Genomic DNA, 22,727 nt, shown 5'->3' on the forward strand with positions numbered 1-22,727 from the left:
CACGGCTTTCCCGGAACCGCAGGGAGAGCAGCTCCGGAGAAGCGGAGCAGCGGTTCGTCATCCAGGACCAGACAGAGCAGGTGCGCCGGGGAGGAGCGGCCCTCGGGAGCCAAGTCCGAGCCACCCGCTTCTTCAGGACGCATTTGGTTAGGATGTATAGGGCTCTCGGTCCTCCTGCCCCTGCAGAAGGCACCGTCAGGGCTCACGAAGGCCCGTCCGCCCGGTCCCGGATCGGGAAGCTCCCTCCGGCTGCCCCAGCCGCCCAGCCGCCCGGCCGCGGCGTCGGAAGCACGGTCGCCAGCGCTGCGCCTCAGGCTCCGCCCCTGGCTCGTAACACCGCCCCCGAGCGCCGGGCCGGGGCGGGGCCTGCATTCCCGGCCCCGCCCCTTCCGAGCCCGCCGGAAGTGACGTCATGGTCCGACTGGCCGGTCCCTCGGTCTTCTTCCCCCTCCCGTACTCTTCCTCCCCAGTCCCTCCCCTCCCCTCCCCCTTCCCTCCTCCGGCTCCAGCCTCTGAGGCCGCGCGGGCGGAGGAGGCTATGGAGTGAGGGGCGGCGACGGCGGCGGCCGGGCGCTAAGGCTGAGCAGGAGCAGCCAGGAAGCGTTTGGGGGGGCGGGGGAAGCGAGCTCCAGCGCCGCCCCTCCCGGGAAAGAGGGGAAGAGGTGAGTGACCGCCCGCGGGCACCGGGCGATCTCCTCCACCTGCCGCCCCTCGTGTTGGGCTCCTGAGGCCCGCGAGGAGGGAATGGGGAAGGACCCGCACCCCGGGGTAGGCCTCCCGAGGCTCTTGGAGCTGGTGACTGTTGCCTGGTGACAGCCCTGCCGGCTGCCGGCCGGGACGGTGGGCGCCCGCGCGAAGCCGGGGCTGGGGGAGTGGCGAGCTCCGGGGAGCGGATCCGAGAGGCCCGAGTCCCCCGAAGAGGCCTCGAGGCGACGGGGGACCAGGGCCGGAGTCGTCTGCGGGAGGGAGAGCCCCTTTCTCGGGCCCTGGAGCTCGGGTTTCCGCGGTGGACATCTCGGTTCCCTTTTGGGAAATTGGAGCCGCCTCCGCCCGGGTCAGTCCGGTGGTCTGCACCTGATGACCTGGGTTCCCAACAGCGCCCCGCCGCCCGCGTCCTTTCCGACGGTAGCTGTAGTTCTGGAACGGAAGCTTATTGTGTGCGGTGGGTGGGGCAGGTGTGTTGTGAAGACTGACACCCCCCGCGGTGGCTCCTGCACTCTTGTTTTCCTAAGCGGGAGAGAAAGGTTGGAGGAAGGTTTAGACGGATCAAGCTTGAAAAAACTTCTTGGGATCCCACTGAATACATACCTCCGATCACTCATTACGGAGACCAATACTGTCAGGCCAACGCCTATAACAATCTTCATGAGACTGGACTCGGGCAACTTAAAAGTGCCATGTCAGGACTGCCTTAAAATTGTAAGTGCAAACTAGTTTTTTGCAGATGAAATTCAGGCATTATTTGTATGATTATTTTTTAAATTTTTTATATATTTTCTTACATACTGGATTCTATGAATAATAAGTTTTCCAAGTAGCGTTTGCACCCCGCTCCATTTTGGAAAATTAACATAATTTAATGAAAATGCCCCAAACCTGCCTGTTACTTTAAAACTGATCATGTTCAGGTAGTGGCTTGAAAGTCAGATACTTGAAGCTTCCTTATAGACTTTGCAGGATTTTTTTGTCTGGCCTCCTGTCTTATTCTTTAAAATAAACGTTAATTTAAAAGCTTAAAATGGTTTATCAGGCGAGTGTATAAATAGAATTCTCGAGACAATATTACATTAGTCATAAAAAGATGCTTTTGGAGGATTGTGTTAAAGGAAAGGAACCTAGTGGAAGGTAAGGACCTTCCTTCTGTTCAGATCCACTTTACCCACATGCCAAAACCTATTCTTTTCTCTTTAAGATCAATAAGCAGCCAATAAAAACAGACACATTGTACTTCTATACAACAGAATACTTCTGAACAAATCAAACCAATAATTGTGAATAACTACCCTACCTACGTTTCAAATTCATTATTTACCCCCCAAGAAAAATAGGTTCTCTTGCTGTGTTTAGCTGAAGAGTCGAGCGTCATCATCCCTTTCTCTAGGAGTAGAAGTGTGATATCTTCCTGTCTCTCATGACTCATAGTAGTCTTTCTAGAAGTCCTATTAACTGGGCCTCTTGAACATGTCCACTCTTCATCTTCAGTACTAGTACTGTAGTTCCAGCCATCATCATCTCTCCTTTGATGAAAACGAGCTTCCTAGATATGGCCTACTTGCATTTACTGTGGTCAGATCTGTAGTTTTCCACACCAGGTTGAGTGACTTTTTCAAAATGCAGATCTAATCACATTATCTTCATGTGTAAAGCCCTTCAGTGGCTTTCATTGTTTTTAAGAGAAATTAGCATCCGGAACAGTCTGTTTTGGTCCCTGGTTGCCTTTTCAACGTCTTCTCCACAGTGCTTTCTGGCATTCTTCTCTCCTCGAGTCAGTTCTTTCTGTTCTGCTTCAAGTACATGGCTTTTAGTTATGATACTTTCTCTGCCTGGAAATACACTTCTTTTCCTGTTACTGCCTGTTCAGCTCAGTTCAGGGAAGACTTTGCTGGTTAGGATAGAGTCCCATAATTATATGTTCACATGACACCATTGCAGAGTTGCTGTATTTATTAATTCATAATAAATTAATGAGATATTTCTCATATGCTGTGTAAGTGCTTAATAAATGTTGAGTGAATTCATTCAGTGCTTAATCTGCTAGGTAGTAAGCATTTTATGTGTTGTCATCTTTTTTTTTTTTTTTTTTTAAGATTTTATTTATTTATTCATGAGAGAGACAGAGAGAGAGGCAGAGACCCAGGCAGAGCGAGAAGCAGGCTCCATGCAGGGAGCCCCATGCGGGACTCAATCCCAGGACCCCAGGATCATGACCTGAGCCGAAGGCAGACACTCAACCTGAGCCACCCAGGCCCCTGTGTCCTCTGAACAACCACTTGATCTATATAGGTGGCAGGTCCCCCTTTTTATGGATTAGAAATAGTATTAGGGAGTAGTTGGTGGTCCCAGTGCTAATAAGTATTAGAACAGGCATTTGAACCCGGGTTTCCTTGCCACTGAGGATTGTGTACTTCCTCCTATAACATTTAATTCTCACATTGCATCAGAACACCTGGGGAGCTGCTCAAAATACAAATGCCCTGATTCTGATTCCAAAGGTCTGAGATAGTAGATAGGCATCTGTGTGATTAGCAAGTTAGCCAGTCATTTGGATGTTATTATTAGATGTATTTAGATGTTCATCAGTGTTTGAAAACCATTGCCTTAGACAACATTTCACTGCTTTATGAGTTACAGTTTTTACACGTTTTACTTCACTGTATTTCAGATTTTGTATGTTCTTAAAGCAAGGAAGAACTATAGACCTGAGAAAGTGAACTTAGTTGTCAGTTTAATTTCCTACCCAGTTTTTCCTTTTCCCCCTTCTCCAGCTTAACGGGCTGAGTAGTGAGATGCTTGCCACCCCAGTGCTGCTAGTTTTTTGAAATCATGGTAATTTTAAGAATCTGATTGTGTTCCTGTAGTAAAAACTACACTAAGTACATGGGCTTGAAGTGCCTTCAAAAGAGTTGGATGTGATCTCTCCTCAGATCTTATGGTTCAGATTACTAATTTGATATTTAAGCATATGTTGCCTTATAATTTCTCATGTTGCCTTTTAAGTCTTTGGTACAGTGTTCTTAAGTTTGTAAAGTGATGGAATATTTACTTCTTGTTTCTCCTGCACCTAGTGTGGTGCTTTACACATAGTAGGTAACCAAAAATTTGTTGAACAGACTGTGCATCTCTGTTCATTCCTAAGGCGTGTTAATATTTTATGTTTTTCTTAAATCAGGTTTGTCTCCTGTAAGTAATTTGTTCTAGCTCAATTGATAATTATTAGATACTTTATGTAGTTGTAAAGAGAATGATTGTCTTTGGCTGGTGTAATCTTTGTTTTTTGAATAAGATTAAACATGCCCGGTGGCGCAGCGCTCCCGGTGGCGCAGCGGTTTAGCGCCGCCTGCAGCCTGGGGTGTGATCCTGGAGACCCGGGATCGAGTCCCACATCGGGCTTCCTGCGTGGAGCCTGCTTCTCTCTCTGCCTGTGTCTCTGCCTCTCTCTCGCTCTCTCTGAATGAATAAATAAATAAATCTTAAAAAAAAAAAAAAAAAAGATTAAACATGATGGAAATGCCAAAGGATACTGCTAACATTTTTTTTTTAAACTGTATCTTTTTAAAGCTTATAGTAGTCTCTGAGTGCTCTCATAAGAAAAAAAAAATGTAATTCAAGAATGTATCTCAGAGTCCTCTTTAGATGTAAACAGATAAGTATTGCGTGTGGGAATGTAAGGTACGACATTTTTCCCAAATCTCATGAATCACTTTCCCCAAAAGTATTTGTGTCATGTTAATGTAATTTTTATATGAATCACAAAATCTCATTTTATGAATATTTAACTATATAAATCACTGTATATAAGTGATATTCTTTTATTTTCAGGCATTTACATAGAAAGAAGTCTCAGACACTTGTGCCTCTTCAAGGAGTAAAACTATTTTGAGTTGATTGGTATTTATTTGCATTGTTCATTAGTGGTCAGTGTGTATTATTTTGTGCTTATTGAAAGACTAGTTTCTGCTAGGTGCCGTGAGACTAACAAGCACTGAACGTAATTTCATTATCAGATGTAATCATAATAACTTTTTTATTTGCATTACAGAATTTCCATAACACATAAATACATAATACAGGCTAGTTCTACTTTTTAATATTTCATTCTTGGGGAAGTAAGGGATTTGCAGTTGTGTTACTTGAAAATGCAGGAATTTTTTTTTTTTTTTTGCATAAATCTAATTTTACCTACTATATTCCTGCTATCTCTAGAGTTTATGCGTAGGCAGGCTGAAAGAATTGCCAGTTCCTTTCAGCTACCTGCCATCAGGTGCTGTAACAGCCCACCTTCTGGCAAGTATGTGTACAATTTTGTATTGCATCAGATTTACCTTCTGGTTCTACCAAAAGCCAAGTTATGGCTGAGCCAGATGTTAGAGAGTTATAGTCTTGGAATCATAATTAAGTTGTCCCAAATCTTGTTTTGACTGAGATTTAGAGGGAAAGATGAATGAATTTCAGGTAAATTCTGCTAAGTGGTATACAGTGGGAAATGGCTTATTACCATGGACATTCCTGTTGTTTTATAACTTTGTGTCTGGAAAAGATGGGCTTTTTTCTTTATCCAGCAATCAAGTGAAAATTTGAAGAGCTACTATTTTAAGAAGAGATATTTGGACTCTAAGTTTCTTATATGTTAAAGGGATGTTGCTAATAATTCAAAATCTCATTTAAATTCAGGTCTTCTTTTAGAAGTTCTTTCAGTTCATCTGTCTTCAGCCTTCTGTTACTCTCATGATATTCTTGTCTAACCTTTTTCAAGGTTATAGCCTTAACTGCTGTACTGCTTATAAGCTCATGGTAATCAAAGTTTTGTCTTTGATCAAGGCTTTTTTCCCTAAGTTTTTGGCCTGTGTATCTAAAAACCTACTAGATATATCTATATGTGAGTGTCATTCAGGCAACTCAACTTCAGTGTGTCCAAAATTGAATTCTTCCTCCCACAAAACCAAGAGTTATCCCCTTTAAATCCTGCCTGGGTAAATGGCTTCGCCCTCTGTCTAGACTCTGAAATGGGAGACCTGATTGGGATTCCCAGTTTTGTCCCTTTTCTTTATCTAATTGGTCACTAACTTCTCTTAGTTCTAACTTGTACTTGTTTCTAACTTTTTCTTTTCTTCCCTTCCTTACTATTTATTACCTTACTTCAGCAACCTCTCCCTCTGTTAAAATATGTTCAAAATTTGATATATAGTACATAAAAGTGTGTAGCAAAGTTTAATATGTAATTATAAAATAAATATCCATGGAACACCTTTGAAACCCCCTTCTTCCCACCATCTCTTCCCTATCTTCCCTGTCTCTATTTCCAAGTATCTTTTCCTTTGTCTTCTTGCTTTATATACATTCTAAATTATGCATATATATCATCCCTGAACTACGTGTTGATGTTCTCTTTAGTCTTGCCATGTTCCCTATTCCCACTCTCTACTTGATTAGAGTGGTTGATCTTACTCATTCCTGAAACCCTTCTGTGGCTTATTGCTTACTACTCATTGCTCTTGGTGATCTGGCTTTTGTTTCTTTTGCCGTATTTCCCTGTTTCCTCCAGCCTTTATCTGAACTGCTTTGTTTTTACTTTGTTCTCCCGTTCTCTGTCTAGTTCATTTCTGTTCACCTTTAGAGACATCTCTAGCATTACCGTTTTGGGAAAACCTTCTCTCTCTTACAATTTTTTGTTTTGTTTTTGTTTTTTGGCTCCTGTAAGACTTAGTATTACTGTAGATTTTATCACTGTGGGCTAATGCTATAGTTCGTTTATGTCTCTGTCTCTTGCCCCTTTGATGATAAGATCTTTCATGGCTTATTTTTCCTTCTTTCTCCCAGTTTCTTATGTAGTATCAGGGACACAGTGGGTACTCAATAAATATTAAATAATTTATCAGGTGAATTTCCACGTCTACTCCTACCATGTGTACACTATCGTTGGCTCTGTTTGGATGACGAATGAGCTTCTCAGAATTGAATATTACCTCCGAAAATATCCTTTGTTTTCATACTGAGCTCTTTGTAGTTCTCAAATCACATCATGATCTTCCTCCTTTACTGTACTTGTGGTAGGCACCTCTCTGTTTATTGCTATAAATCTTTGCAGGTCTGAGTATGCTGGCTACAGACTAAGTCCCCAAAGAGCAGAAATGTTTCCATTTACATCTGTATTCCCAATGTATAACTAGTGCATGGTGAGTTAGAGGAATGGGTATGCAGGTTTTAAAGAGGGTTTTTATGTCCCTTTACCTCCCCCATCAAAATCAGCAGCAGATGTTCATAGAGAACAACTTGGCATAGCAATAAATATTTTCATAATGCCAATAGCAACATTTTCTAACTGCTCACAGAAATGCAGTATTAAATTAAAAAGGGAAAGAGGATCTCTATTTCTGTTTCTAGACAGTTCAAGTCTTTCATAGAAGAAGGTAGGTCATATTTGCATAAATATAATTTAACAGAAAAAACTGGATATGAACTAGTGCTACCTTAGTCCAGGGGCCTTCCAAATATTTTTGCTTGTGTGTTTTCCAAATAATTTGGAAAAAAAGAAAAAGTACTTTTTTGCATGTCTTTAAGTCGCTAGTATCTGAAATTTTTCATCAAGAGTTTTGATATTTACAAAGGACCTAATTTCTAAATTGTTGCATATTGTGATTATGTTTTACTTTTATCAAAACCTTAGAATTTTTGCTTATTAATTGGAATAAACTTGTTCTTATACATCCCTATGTCATCCATCTTATTTCTTAATTGTAATTCTGTGATAGATAAGGCATGGGGGCTTGCTGTTAATATCTGCCCTAGAAGAAATAAAGCACAGCCTCTTTGAGTAGTTTTTCCCAAATTCCTTTTTGCTTTATTCTTAAGAGACTTTCAGTATTAATGCATTCTTGAATTTCATTTGCTGTATTCAAAGTTTTTTATATCCAGGCAAATGCTGTGCAATAAGATTGTGATGGCTACAAAAAATTCTTTGGGCAAGTGGGAGAAAATTGTGCGGAAAGAATTGGTTAAGGAAGATTTACAGGACACCGACTTTGTCAGACAAATCAGTTTTAGGAAGGAGTAAACATGGAAGTGGAAGATTTGAAGAATGATAGAGTTTTAGGCCTCGTTTTGTGCCATAGACCCTTTGATAGTCTAGTGAAGCCTGTGGACCCCTTCTTAAAGCAATATTTTAGGGTCTTGTCAATTTCTACAAAAGCCCCTGGGATCCTGACTGGATTGCATGGAGTCCATAGATCAGTGGGGAAATTGGTATCTTAGCAATATTGAGTCTTCCAGTTCGTGGATGCAGTCTTTCCTTTTAAGTCTTCATCAGTTTTTCGTAGCAATTATTTGTTATTTTCATTGTCCAAATCTTATATATCTTGTAAAATTTATCCAATACGTATTTCATGTTCTTGAAATGGTATTTTTAAAATTTCAGTGTTTGTTTCTTGGATATTGAAATAGACCCCCCCTTTTTTTAAATGTTCTGTTCTTATATTCTTTAATGCTAAACTCATTTAGTTCTAGTAGCTTTTTTGTAGATTGCTTCTGACTTTCTGTGTACATTTTATTTTGTTCTAATTGCTTTGGCTAGGGACCTCCATTAGAATATTGAATTAAAGTGGTAAAAGTGGTTGTTTTTACTTTGTTCCCAAACATAGGGAGAAAGTGATCAATCTTCTATTTTTAAATGTAATATTAGTTGTAGATATTCAGAGATTCTATTTATCAGGTTGAGGAAGTTCGTTCGTTCGTTCGTTCCTTCCTTCCTTCCTTCCTTCCTTCCTTGTTTTCATCCATCCATCTATCCTTTTTTAAAAAGTAGGCTCCATGCCCATTGTGGGGCTTGGACTCACAACCCGAGATTAACAGTTACATGTTCTTTTGAGTGAGCCAGCCAGGTGCTCTGAGGAAATTTCTTTCTGTTCTTTGTTGAGAGTTTTTATTATTATTATTATTTTTAAATATTATACTTATTTATTCATGAGAGACACAGAGAGGGAGACAGAGAGGCAGAGACACAGGCAGAGGGAGAAGCAGGCAAACCCGACGTGGGACTCGATCCTGGGACTCCAGGATCACGCCCAGGCCGAAGGCAGGTGCTAAACCGCCAAGCCACCTAGGGATCCCCGAGAGTTTTTATTGTGAATGGATATTGAATTTTGTCAAAAATTTTTTCTGCTTTTACTGAGATTATTGTATGTCCTTCTCCATCATTCAGTTAATGTGATGAATTATATGAATTTGTTTTTGCGTGTTAAATCAACCTTGCATTCCTGAGATAAATCCTTCTTGGTCATCGGGTTGGATTTATTAGATTTGATGTACTAATATTTTGTTAAGTTGATGAGGGATATTGAGTTGATGTAGTTTTTTCTCTTCTGTCATTTGTTGTTGGTGTCAGGGCAATACTGACTAAATAACATGACATAGAAAGTATTCTCTTCTGGGGATCCCTGGGTGGCGCAGCGGTTTAGCGCCTGCCTTTGGCCCAGGGCGCGATCCTGGAGACCCGGGATCGAATCCCACGTCAGGCTCCCGGTGCATGCTTCTCCCTCTGCCTATGTCTCTGCCTCTCTCTCTCTCTCTGTGTGACTATCATAAATAAATGAAAAAAAAAAAATTAAAAAAAAAAAAAAAAAGAAAGTATTCTCTTCTGTGTTCTGGAAGAGCTTGTACTGACCTGGTCATTATGTATTCTTTAAATGTTTGATAGAATTCAACAGTGAACCATTTGAGCCTGGAGTTTATTTTGTGGTAAAGTTTGTAGTTTTGAATTGAATTTCTTATAATAGGACTATTCTGACTTTCTGTTCCTTCTTGAGTCAATTTTGGTAGTTTTGATTTTCAAGGATTTTTTTTCCATTTCATTCAAGTTGTTTAATTAACAACTTGGCATAAGATCATTTATAGTATACCTTATTGCTTAAAATCTATAGGATTTAAATAAGATTAAAATCCATAGGATTTCCTCTATTTCCAGTATTGGTCATTTGTGTCTTTTTAATTTTTTCTTAATGTAACTAGAGGCTTATCTTTTTGAAAGCAGTTTTTGGCTTCATTGATTTTTCTTTTTTCATTTCTCTATTAAAATAGGGTGTTACATTAAATTCCGTATGTTTGGGGGATCCCTGGGTGGCTCAGCGGTTTAGTGCCTGACTTTGGGCCAGGGCGTGGTCCTGGAGTCCTGAGATTGAGTCCCACATTGGGCTCCTGGCATGGAGCCTGCTTCTCCCAATGCCTGTGTCTCTGCCTCTCTCTCTCTCTCTCTCTCACCCTCTTTCTCTATCATGAATATATAAATAAAATCTTTAAAAAAATAAATGAATTCAGTATATTTCATTGGTTTTTACTCTTTTATTTCCTTTTTTCTACTTATTTTGCATTTAATTTTCCTTTTTTTTTTTTTTTCTGGATTCCTGAGATGAAAGGTGAGCCTACTGATTGATTTTGGCAGTTCCCCCCACCTCATATAAATATTTAAAGCTGTACATTTTTCACTAATTACTACTTTACGTACATCCCACAGATTTTTCACTTTTATTCACCTCAAAGTATTTAAACATTTTCTGTGATGTATTTATTTTAGCCCTTGGGTTATTGAGAAGGATTTAATATCTAAATATTTGCGTTTTTTTGTAGATATTTCTCTATTACTGATTTCTAGTTTAATTTCACTGTGGTCAAATAACATGTTTTATATTTCAGTAGTTTTCAATATGTTGAGATTTGGCTCAGAATAGAGTCACCCTTACTGAGTGTTCCATGTACACATGAAAACAAAATGCATTCTGCTGTTGTCAAGTGGGTTTTTTTGAGTCATGTTGTTTGACAGTGTTATTCAAGTCTTCTTTGTTGATTTTTTGTCTACTCAGTCTACGTCCATTTGTTACTGAGAGAAGATCCTTGAAGTCTACAACTATAATTGTGGATTTGTCTGTTTCTTTCAGTCATTTTTTTTGCTATATTTATTTTAAAGCTCTTATTCAGTATGTACACATTTAGGATTTTATGTCTTCTTTGATGAAATGACATCCTTGTTATGAAATATTGCATATTCTGTTTGTTATTAATATGACCACTCTAGCTTGGTATAGTTTCACATTCTTTCAGTTTTATTTTATGAGAGACACAGAGAAAGAGGCAGAGACCTAGGCAGTGGGAGAACCAGGCTCCCTGCAGGGAGCCCCATGCAGGACTCGATCCCAGGATCCCAGGATCATGACCTGAGCCAAAGGCAGTTGCTCAACCACTGAGCCACCTGGGGGCTCGCATTCTTTCAGTTTTAAATCATTTTGTAAAGTGTGTTTAAAGTGAGTTTCTTGAAAGCGGCATATAATTGAGTCTTGCTTTTTAATCTAGTTTGACAATCTCTGCCTTTTAATTGGAATTTTAAATCATTTACACTTAATATTATTTATAGGGTTGGATTTAAATCTGTCTTATTATTTTCTGCTTGTCACAATTGTTCTTTGTTCCTTTCTTCCTCTTTTCCTACTTTTTGTATTCATTTCACTTTAGGATTCCATTTTATTTCCACTATAGACCTTTTAGTTGTATCTCTTATTTTACCCAATTAATCTAGGATTTATAATATGTCTTTTTTTTTTAGATTTTATTTATCTATTCATGAGCGACACACACACACACACACACAGAGGCAGAGACACAGGCAGAGGGAGAAGCAGGCTCCATGCAGGGAGCCCGATGTGGGACTTGATCCCGGGTCTCCAGGATCATACCCTGGGCTGCAGGCAGCGCTAAACTGCTGTGCCACTGGGGCTGCCCTATAATATGTCTTTAATTTGCTCTAATCTAGTTTCAAGTGATATTATACTGCCTAACATATAAGAATCTTTCAAAAATACACTTCCATTTCCCTTGTCCTGTTCTTGGTTTGTCATATTTTCTACTTTTTCATATTATCAGCATATTTTTGTTATTTTTGTTTTAAATGATCAGTTATCTTTTTAAGAAATATGAGAAATTTTTTTAGATACTTGCATAATTTTTATTTCTGGTATATCCTTCATTCTTTTTATGGATTCACATTTCCATCTGGTATATTTTTCCTTCTGTTTGAAGGACTTCTTTTAATATCTCTTGTAGTGAATATCTGTTGGCATCAAATTCTCTCAGATTTTGTTTTCCTGAAAAAGTATTTCACATTTATTTTTGAAAGTTGTTTTTCCCATGGTGTATAGAATTCTAGGTTGATAGATTTTGTTTTTTGTTTTGTTTTTGTTTTAGCACTTTAGAGACCTTCATTCAGTTGCCTGACTTGTATATTTTCTGATGAAGAAAACTGGGGAAAATTTTTATCTTTTTTTCCCTCTATATATAATTTTCTTATTTTCTCTGGCTGTTTTTAAGATTTTTCTCTTAATTACTGACTTTCAGCTACTTGATAGGATGTGTCTAAGTATGGTTTTCTTTGTATTTATCCTGCATATGGTTCATTGAATTTCTTGATACTTTGTATTGTTTTCATGAAATTCAGAAAGATTTTGGCCATTATTTTTTCAAATATCATTTCTCCCTTTTCCCACTCATTTTTGGGATTCATTTATATATGTTAGACTGTGATATTGTCCCACAGGTCACTGAGACTTTGCTCATTTTTTTTTCCCTATTATTTTATTCTGTCTTCAGGTATTACTACCTTTTTTTTTTTTTTTTTTTTTTTCCCAGTAGGCTCCTTGTCCAGTGTGGAACTCAACATGGGCCTTGAACTCATGACCTGGGATCAAAACCTGAGCTGAATTGGATGCTCAACCAACTGATCCACCCAGGCATCCCATGGTTTTACTAATTTTTTTCCTACTAATCTGTTAATCATATCCTCTGAATTTTTTGTTTGAGATATTTTGTTTTTCAGCTCTAGAATCTTCACTAGGGTTTAAAAAAATATTCCATTTACTCTCATTATGTTCATGCTTTCTTTGAAATACTTAGACAAATAGTAGCTGTTTAATGTCTTTAATGTCTATAACTATCATTTGTAGTCTTTTTTGATTGATTTCAGTCTTGATTATGAGAACATCTTCATATTCATTCATGGCATGTCTACTAATTATTGACTGCATGCTGAACATTGTGGATGTTACATTATTAGATATCTGAAATTTTTTTGTCTTTCTTTCCTGAATATTGGGTTTCATTCTGGTAGACAGCTAAGTAATTTATGATTAGTTTGATCATTTGAGGCTTGCTTTTAGTTTGTTAGGTCAGCTTTAGAGTACATTTTACTCTAAGAACAGTTTATCCTACTACTATGGCATGGTCCTTGTGGGATTTCTGTTGACTGCCTTTAGTGATCAGTGTAGCTGGTGAGAAATTAAATGATTTATAGCTTGGTGTGAACCTGAACTGTTCAGTTTATAGCTCTCTGGTTGGTCCTTGACTGAACTGGTTGAGTGTCACACCATGTATGGTCATCTTAGTGTCCAAACAAAGCATCAAATTTCTGGAGCTCTTTTTCAGCATATTTCCCTCCCTCTCTGTCTCTCTCTCTTTCTGTCTCTCTTTTTCTTTCTCTGATTTTCCCCCTTTTTGAAATTCTATCCCAAACCTCCCAGCTACCCCTGCATTCTTGAATTCTAGTTTGTCTCCTCAACTCTTTAACTCAGCTAGACTGCTGCTTGGAATTCTGCTCTCTACTCTGGTTTGCGGTGTGCCCCTAGGCAGAAAGCTTGGGGCAGTCCTTGGGTTTGCTTTGTTAATTCACTTTCTCACTAAGATTATATGCCTGTGCTACCTATTCACTGTTTCAAAATATTTGTTTCATATATCTGTTTGGCTTCTAGTTATTCAAGGTGAGGGGATAAACTTCAGTGTTTCTGCATCGACTAGAAATGTGTAAGATTTTAAAAATATTTAATTACCTGTTCCTTCTGCATGTTTTACTGTCTTTTTGCCACCAGTGCTTATTTTTTTAGAAGGTATTCTCAAGTGATTTCATAGTTCAACAGTAGTTTACTCATTTATTTAAGTTAATCTCTGCGCCTATCGTGGGGCTCGAACTCAGGACCACAAGATCAAGTCACGTGCTCTTCTGACTAAACCAACCAGGTGCCTGCAACAGGAATTTTTTTTTAATAGTGAATAAAACTTTTATAAAATACAAATTTACTGTTTAATATAGCATTAGTTCCTTTTAGGTTTTATTTATTTATTTATTTATTTATTTATTTATTTATTTATTTATCTATCTATCTATCTATTTTTAAGATTTTATTTATTTATTTATTTATTTATTTATTTATTTGAGAGAGAATGCACAGAGGGAGAGGGAGAGGGAGAAGCAGACTTCCCTGCTGAGCAGGGAGCCTGCTGTGGCCCTCGATCCTAGGACCTTGGACCATGACCTGAGCTGAAGGCAGATGCTCAACCAACTGAGCCACCCAGGTGTCCCCTTTTAGGTTTTATATGTTATTTTTAGCATGAGGAAAGATTTAGACTCTGTACACCACTTAAAGTCTTGAGGGTCCATGTTACATAGTTGCACAACATTCATGTCCGTGTCAAGTGTGAATATGTCTTTTCCTGGTCTGTAATAATTGAGGTTGAAAGGAACAATTTGGTTCCTAGATTTAAATTTGCATTCAAGTGTATTGGGTTCTTTGAATACAAAATCAACATGAAGTTTTTGTCTCTATAGAATTGTTTCATTCACTGTTTGGGGTATATTAAGTTTTTCAGACTAAATAATGAATGTTAAGTGCTTCAACAAGTACAAACAAATGATCAGTGCTTCCCTGTCCCCCTGTGTTTCTAGGTAACTATAACTCAATATTGCAGCCATGGAGTCCATGCTTAATAAGTTAAAGAGTACCGTTACAAAAGTAACAGCTGATGTCACTAGTGCTGTAATGGGAAATCCTGTCACTAGAGAATTTGATGTTGGTCGACATATTGCCAGTGGTGGCAATGGGCTAGCTTGGAAAATTTTCAATGGCACAAAAAAATCGACAAAACAGGTAAGTTTTAATTCAGAGTCCATTTGGCAAGAACATACATGCTAAGTACCATAATGTGCATATGCATCTTTATGTTAGAGAATTTGATGTTGGTCGACATATTGCCAGTGGTGGCAATGGGCTAGCTTGGAAAATTTTCAATGGCACAAAAAAATCGACAAAACAGGTAAGTTTTAATTCAGAGTCCATTTGGCAAGAACATACATGCTAAGTACCATAATGTGCATATGCATCTTTATGTTAGAGAATTTGATGTTGGTCGACATATTGCCAGTGGTGGCAATGGGCTAGCTTGGAAAATTTTCAATGGCACAAAAAAATCGACAAAACAGGTAAGTTTTAATTCAGAGTCCATTTGGCAAGAACATACATGCTAAGTACCATAATGTGCATATGCATCTTTATGTTAAGAAATGCCAAAAGTAATGGGTTCTTTACTTCTCGTTTCCATCCAGTGAAGTCATACAAAAATAAATGCTTTAAAACATGCCCTAATCTAGTTACAAATACATTGTTTAATATATCATCCCGTCTTCTATTTTAATTTTGCTTACTTAATAAATCTAATGTATCTGTTGAGCAAAGAAGTATATTAGATTTTTTAGCGAAGTGTTTGTTTTAGAATAAAAATCATGTTCCTTTTCAAATTTGTCAATAAGCTAGCTATTAGTTTATTATTACAGACTTTTGTAACATTCTTTTGTGTTTAACGCGATATTTTTTATAATCAGAAGGTAGTATGTTTGTGGAATAGTTAGTAATGTGTTTTATGATATATTTATTTGAAAGTTATTTTAAAACTAACTGTTCTTTTAGTAGTCATTTGAATGAGTTATATTTTTATTTTTATTTTTTTAATTTGACTTAAGAGACCAACAGATGGTTCTTAGAAATGTGGAGGATTGTTAGTGTTATATTTTACTAACAGTTTTCTGTTGGAATTGTTAAAGAATTGAAAACCTCCAGGTTTAAAACCTCTGTAGAAATAATGTTCTTTAAAAAGAAAAATCACTGTTTCCAAAACTACTTTTGTACAAATGAAACATATAGGTCATAAGACGTTTGGGATTAATTACACATAATTTTCCAGTGACTCTGTCCCAGTTATACAGTTGTGGATGTATATGCATTATTTGTGACTTTTCCAAAGCTGGCTTTTTTCCCAAACAACAAGTATATTAAAGACTGAATCAGTTTTGGTTATCCTTTTATGAAGTAGGAATCTTGGTCTTGTGATAGCCTATCAAGGCTGGCATGTGGTTTGTACCTGACCTGTAAATCTTGTTTTTATTGCCATTTGGTTGGAAGTCTTTAGTCCAGGGCTGATCTATATTTTAAATGCTGGTGTATTTGTCATTTTTGAACATTGTTTTCTCTCTCAATTCACCAAGCGCCCAAAAAATAAGTGGTTTCTTGAGTATTGAATGCTTCAAAAGCTATTAATGAGTCCATGAAGTTATGTAAATGACCAACCTCTAATACTAGCTTTTATAATCAATTATATCAGAGGAAAATGAAAGAACACCAAATGTACTAAATTTTGCATTATTTATTAATGGTGGAACATAATAGTGTCTGTGTGCTCAGCCAAAAGAGTTCTCAGTGTTTGTGTTTATATTAGAAGTCCATATACAGAAATTCTCTGATAACGTTGAAACTTCTGTTGCAGTTCATAGAACATGAAAACCAGGCACAAATAATAGGTAATTGATTGGATATTGCATAATAATACATCAGTTCTCAACTGCTAACTGCCAGAATTAGATTCTCTTAGGAAACTGCTTTATTTTACCCCCCAAATTTATTGCTTTGTGGAAAAAGATAGTTTTGAAATATATCTGTGCTTTATGTGGATACAATTTTGAATCTTCTCTCTTTGCCTCTTTTAAACCTAAGGTATCTGAACTGAGTATTCTATTTGAACTATACTAGCTAATTCCTTAAGAAGTAGCTAAGTCTTTAACTACATTGGCATTGAAGCCTCATTTTAATTTCTCCCTTAATTGTAGTTTTAATTCATTTTCAGTTATCTCATTTTTTAGTAAAAGGGAATCATAGAAGATAGATAATCTAGAGCTGTGCTACCCAATATGGTAACCACAGGCTACATATACCTATTTCAATTAGGAAAAATTAAATTTAGTTCCTTAGGAGCACTAGAAACATTTTCAAGGCTCCTTAGCTATGTGTGGCTAGTGTATTACCATACTGGACAATGCACATAGAGAACTTTAAAAAAATTTTTTTTTTAAGATTTTATTTGTTTATTTGAGAGAGAGAGAGACAGAGATATAGTGACAGAGATAGTGAGAAAGAGCACAAGTGAGGAGGAGAGGGAGAAGCAGGCACCCCACTGAGCAGGAAGCCCAACATGGCTCTCCATCCCAGGACCCAGAGATTATGACTTGAGCTGAAGGCAGATGCTTAATTGACTGAGCCACCCAGGCACCCTGCATGTAAAGAACTTTTGATCATCACCAATGTTCTGTACCACAACACTGATCTTAGAGAAACTGGGAGAAAAATATTGGAAAAAGACATTCTTCTTGGTCCTAACCCCCGCCTCCCCCCATGCATAAAGAGACACTGAGACTGTGAGACTGAGGGTATTTTTCTTAACCCTCTCAGCTTTCCTTGATCTAGCATACAGTGTACTTGATTGTGTTTGTGTTTATAGCAGATTATATGATCTTAAATTTGACTTTGAGGTAACATCATGTTAGGGACTTAGGCTGGGAGATTCTTTCTGTGTACTTTTTGCTAGGGTTATTTCAAGTTCACAGTAGTATAGTAGTACAGTAGTACATGATGATTTGGCAAATAAAAATTTACTTTTGTGCCTGGTAACATCATTGTACCTCATTAGGCATCTGTGTTATTATTATCCTGGCTTTATGCTTCCAAAACCCAATTTCTGTTGTTTCTGTTTTTGAAAGACATTCTTTGAAGAGACATCTCCGGGTAAGTAATTTATGAAAGTGCAATTGAGAATTCCTAAGAGTCCTAAGTTTAAAGTTGGTTTTTTTGCAGTTAAATAAGGTATTTAGGCCAGTTAGGTATACAAACTTAAGATTTTTAAAAGTTATTATTTGGGTAAACTTCACATGTGAACATATTGAAATGGATAGATCATTAATTATAGCCTCTTAGCATTTGAAGCTACTATTTAGGTTTATGTTTATTTAGATTTCTTCTTGAGTGTTCATTTAGAAGCAGCTCTTGGTTCCCAACCATTACTCTTTCTAGAATCTCAGCAGAAACGTCATAAGACACTTCAGGGTGACATTTAGGGAATAAAGATTGTGTCTATTTAGCATATTTTTAAAATATAAGCACACTTTTAAGAACTTTTGCAGAGTAGTGCACAAATTATCAGTGTAGAGCTTGATGAATGTTTACAGTGAGCACACCTGTGATCAACATCTGGGTCAAGGAAACATTGCTAATATTCATGGCTTTTCATAGTCATTACCTCTCCACACCTTCTCTTCAGAGGTCACTGCTATCTGATCCTTTGACTCTAAGTAAAAATTACTCTAAGTAATTTTTCCTATTTTTGAACTTTAGGGTTGTATGTGTGTGTGCGTTGCATGTTTGTTTACTTTTGAATTTTATTTAAGTGGAATCATACTGTGTACTCCTGTTTGGCTCCTTTTCCTTAAATGTATTTTCATGGGATGCATGTATGTTGCTGAACATAGCAGGTTTTCTTTTTATTAAAATATAGGATATTGTTATGAACATTCTAGTATATGCCATTGGGACATATAACACATTATTTAGACATGGAATTACCAGGTGATAGTGTTTGTATTTGTTCAGTGCTAGTCTTTCTAGAGTAGTTGTTTCAATGTATACTTCCATCAGCAGTTAGTTTCTTCACATTCCTGCCAACCCTTTTTATAGTTAGTCTTTTTAGGCATTCTGAGCAGAGTCTTATACTTATTTTTTATTTTTCAGTGTAGTTGACACACAGTGTTAGATTAGTTTCAGGTGTGCTATATAGTGGTTTGACAAGTCTATACATTATGCCGTGCTCACCACAAGTGTTGTTAACCTTTTGTCACCACACAGTGCTGTTATACTATTGGCTATATTCCCTATGCTGTACCTTTTATCCCTGTGATTTATTCATTCTGTACCTGGAGGACCATACCTCCACTCCCTTTCACCCATTTTGCCCATCCCTCCATTTGGCAACCATCAGATTGTTCTCCGTATTTATGGGTCTGTTTCTGCTTTTTATTTGTTTATTCATTTGTTTTGTTTTTTAGATTCCACATAGAAGTGAAATCATATGTATTTGTCTTTCTCTGTCTGACTTACTTCACTTGCCATAATACCCTCTAGGTCCATCCTTGTTGCAGATGGCATGATCTCAGGGTCTATTTATTTTTGAAAATTCATTGAAATATTCGTTACTCCTCTACCTCCTAAACTTTTATATTGTCTGGTAGGTAATTAATTGCTGGGCATAGAATTTATAATGTTATGTTTCTGTTACAGCTTTATAACTGAGTTAGTCTTTCTACAGAGTAGCATGTTTAGGATTAAAATGGTACCTAACCATAAGTGTTCTTTTCAAACATATTCTTATTTCCATTGTAAATAATATTTATTTTAGAGAGATTTCTGAGATAAGTGCCCTTAATTGGATTTAATTACCTTTTCTAATTTTTTTTTAAAGATCTTATTGATTTATTCATGAGAGATACAGAGATAGAGAGGCACAGACACAGGCAGAGGGAGAAGCAGACTCCATGCAGGGAGCCCGACATGGGACTCGATCACGGGTCTCCAGGATCACGCCCTGGGCTGAAGGCGGCACTAAACCGCTGAGCCACCTGGGCTGCCCTGCCCCCCTTTCTAATTTTTAATTATACTTTATTTAAACAAACCATTAAAGGGAAATTTTTTTTTTTTTAAAGGGAAATTTTTGGCCAAACTATCTATCTATATGTATCAGTCATAAGTGAGAAATGGTTGCTTTTGTATATGTGTGTCCTTTAAAAATTGAAATACCATCACCATATCTGTTTGATGAGAATGGTGTAACTACCAAGGCTGCTAATATGTTTAAATAATTTGTAATAAAAGCACTACATAAATAGAGTTTCTTTCCCACGTGTATACCTTTTACTGTGTTTCGAGTAGAATAATTCTACATTTTGAAATTTCTTTCAACTCTACTATATCAAGTTAAGGGATTTATTTGGGGGGAAGATGTTTTTAAAAAAGAGTGTATGTGTGGGTGTATTTATTACTTAAACATTTATTATTATATATAAGTATTTCTGTTTATCTTGACACAAGATTCTGTTGCCAGCTAACTACTTTTCAAAATGAATAACTTGGGATCCCTGGGTGGCGCAGCGGTTTGGCGCCTGCCTTTGGCCCAGGGCGCGATCCTGGAGATCCGGGATCGAATCCCACGTCGGGCTCCCGGTGCATGGAGCCTGCTTCTCCCTCTGCCTGTGTCTCTGCCTCTCTCTCTCTCTCTCTGTGTGACTATCATAAATAAAAAATAAAAAATAAAAAAAATGAATTTAACTTAACATTTATTTGTGGTCTTCTAGTTAGTGTCCCATATTAATGATTATTTTTTAATCCAGTTTTAGAATAGACTTTTTTTTTTAAACAGGCAAGTTTAGTCTTATTTTGTCTTAAAAGTCATGTTTGCTGGCCTGTTTCTTTTGCCTGACTACTGCATTAGCCTTAAAACACCCCCAGTTAAATGACTATTCTTATGAGGATAATGAAGATAGATTGGTTTTAAAAATTATATAATAAATATTTAGCTGGTAATCATTATTTTAGCCATTCTACTGGATGTCATCTTGGACGTTTTCCCTTCCCTTTTTTTTTTTTTTTTGTTTAGGTTGGAGAGTGCTTTAATGGGGAGCGCTCCTGGGAGAGGTTTCATGACTCGGAGAGGTGGCCAGAGTCAGGGAAGTCGCACGGGGTTGGGGACTGTGGGGGTTTTGAAGCCTTCTTGGTTCCGACCCGTTTTCCCTTCCTTACTGCAAAATCTACATTGTGTTGTCCAGATGCCAGTATTCGTGGATGAAGCTTGCTGGTAGTATGTAGGCAAAGGCATAATTAAATTATTATGAAAAATTAAAGTATAATTATAAAATTAAAAGTTTTAAATGAAAAAGAAATCACTGTGCAAAGCTGAATGTGTTAGTCAAATTGGTTAGGTCAATAATGATCATCGACTATCTTCAATAATTTTAAGAGATATATCTTAAAATTAGTCTTAGTCTTAGTCTTCTCAAATATCAAGTTCTTTTAACTTAATCTCAATGAAAATTTAGATTTTGTTTTATTACTTTAAGAAAGGAACTTTGCCCGTAAATCACATGAAAAATGAGGAGTATGATGGTTGGCAGTCACCACTGACCAGTCATGAAAGGTCTTTAAATAGAGATCACAGGAAGTATCTATGTCTCAGAAACCATCTCTCGTGGCTTTGAGGGATAGGTTAGTGGAGGTCATGATTACTATTAGGGCATCCTAGACACATTGGCATATATTTATTTAGGTTTGTTTGTTTTATTTATTTATTTATTTATTTATTTATTTATTTATTTATTTATTTTAAATTTAGATTTTATTACTTAAACTGCCCTGTTTTCAGCAAGAGTTCAACGTTGTAGAAAGCAAAGTAGCTTTAAAAAGTTATAAATTAGACTTGTATCAAAAGGCAGTCTCCAGGGACACCTGGGTGGTGGCTCAGTTGGTTAGGCGTCTGCCTTCAGCTCAGCCTCCGTGCTCAGTGAGGAGTTTGCTTCTCCTTCTCCCTATATGTGTCCACCCTGCTTGTGCTCTCTTTTGCTCTCTCTCTCAAAAAAGTAAATAAAATATTACAAAAAAAAGGTAGTCTTCATTTTGACAAGTATTAGTTTTTAGAATAGATATTTTATAGCATTTTTATTTAAAGATAGGCTATTGAGAAAAAATATTTTTTAGTAACTTTTTTTGCCAATGTGTTTTAAAGGCTATGAAGTGAATAAAAAAAAGTGCCAAATATTCTTATATTTTGTTTTAGTAATTTTTTTATAAAAAGGAGATTCCAAATTTAATTAGAGTTAACAGTTGACTCTTAAGTGGAAGATTTTGGGTATTTGCAGTACTTCACCTTTTTTGTATATTTGAACATTTTCATAATAAGGAGTCAAAAAAGGTTTTAATTCAGTATGATAATGGAAAGCTTCCAGTAACTACTTGTCTTTATTTACCACCACTAGGCAGTAAACGTCTGAGTGTCTTCTAGGTGTAGATCCTGTAGTGGACACAGAGACACTTAAGGCATAGTTTCTTTCTTCTTTTTTAAGAAGGGGAGGTGTGCTTTCTTTTTTTAAGAAGCTTGTAATACACATAAGGTGACAGGACTTTTACACAAGTGATGTGTGTTAACAGAGTGGGTAGTGAATTTGTAGAAGGAAAACAAATGAAAAGTTAGATGATAGTCTGTTCTGAAGAAAAGTTTTGCAGTGCAGGCTAAGAGTTTTAAGAAGTCTGTGTGAGGTCTAGGGGGTCCTGGGGTCGGTCATACCTTGGCATTAGTCAGTCATACCTTTGTTGAAATTGGTTAATTTTAATTAAGCTGGAACAAAGAGAAAATCTTTTTAAGATAGTTGATAACCTATTCTGATCTATGTAGAAATCTTTTGTGACTTTAAATAAATGAATATCTCAGAATTTTATGTTTTTTCTTTATGAACTATGTTTTTCCTTAAGCGGTGAAATTGCAAGAGCTTAAGGGCTATTTCATGCGATATATATATATATATATATATATATATATATATATATATATATATTAAGGTCTTAAAACATCTTGAAAAAATAAACACATTTGGGACGCCTGGGACGCCTGGGTGGCTCAGCGGTTAAGTGTCTGCCTTCTGGCTCAGGGCGTAATGCTGGAGTCCTGGGGATCGAGTCCCACATCGGGCTCCCTGCTTCTCCCTCTGCCTATGTCTCTGTTTCTCTCTCTGTGTGTGTCTCTCATGAATAAATAAATAAAATCTTTAAAAAAAAACACATTTA

The 22,727-nt window shown here is 37.2% G+C and overlaps 1 protein-coding gene across 4 annotated transcripts in view; it reads left to right on the forward strand.

The window, feature by feature from the left end:
* Positions 1-468: 468 nt before the first annotated feature.
* The window catches only part of SCYL2 (SCY1 like pseudokinase 2), a 64,432-nt gene continuing 42,173 nt past the window's right edge, over positions 469-22,727 (forward strand). The window contains exons 1-2 of one of the 4 annotated variants that reach the window (XM_038558780.1): positions 469-662; positions 14,471-14,672. In XM_038558780.1, coding sequence (XP_038414708.1) covers positions 14,496-14,672 — 177 coding nt within the window. In that variant the 5' untranslated portion in view covers positions 469-662; positions 14,471-14,495. Of the gene's footprint in view, positions 663-1,175; positions 1,420-14,470; positions 14,673-14,897; positions 15,005-22,727 lie in introns of those variants that run through there. The other 3 variants (XM_038558781.1, XM_038558783.1, XM_038558782.1) reach the window with 3 other exon arrangements.

The sequence above is a fragment of the Canis lupus genome, chromosome 15 (genome assembly GCF_011100685.1).
Source record: "Canis lupus familiaris isolate Mischka breed German Shepherd chromosome 15, alternate assembly UU_Cfam_GSD_1.0, whole genome shotgun sequence".
Classification (NCBI taxonomy): Eukaryota; Metazoa; Chordata; class Mammalia; order Carnivora; family Canidae; genus Canis; species Canis lupus.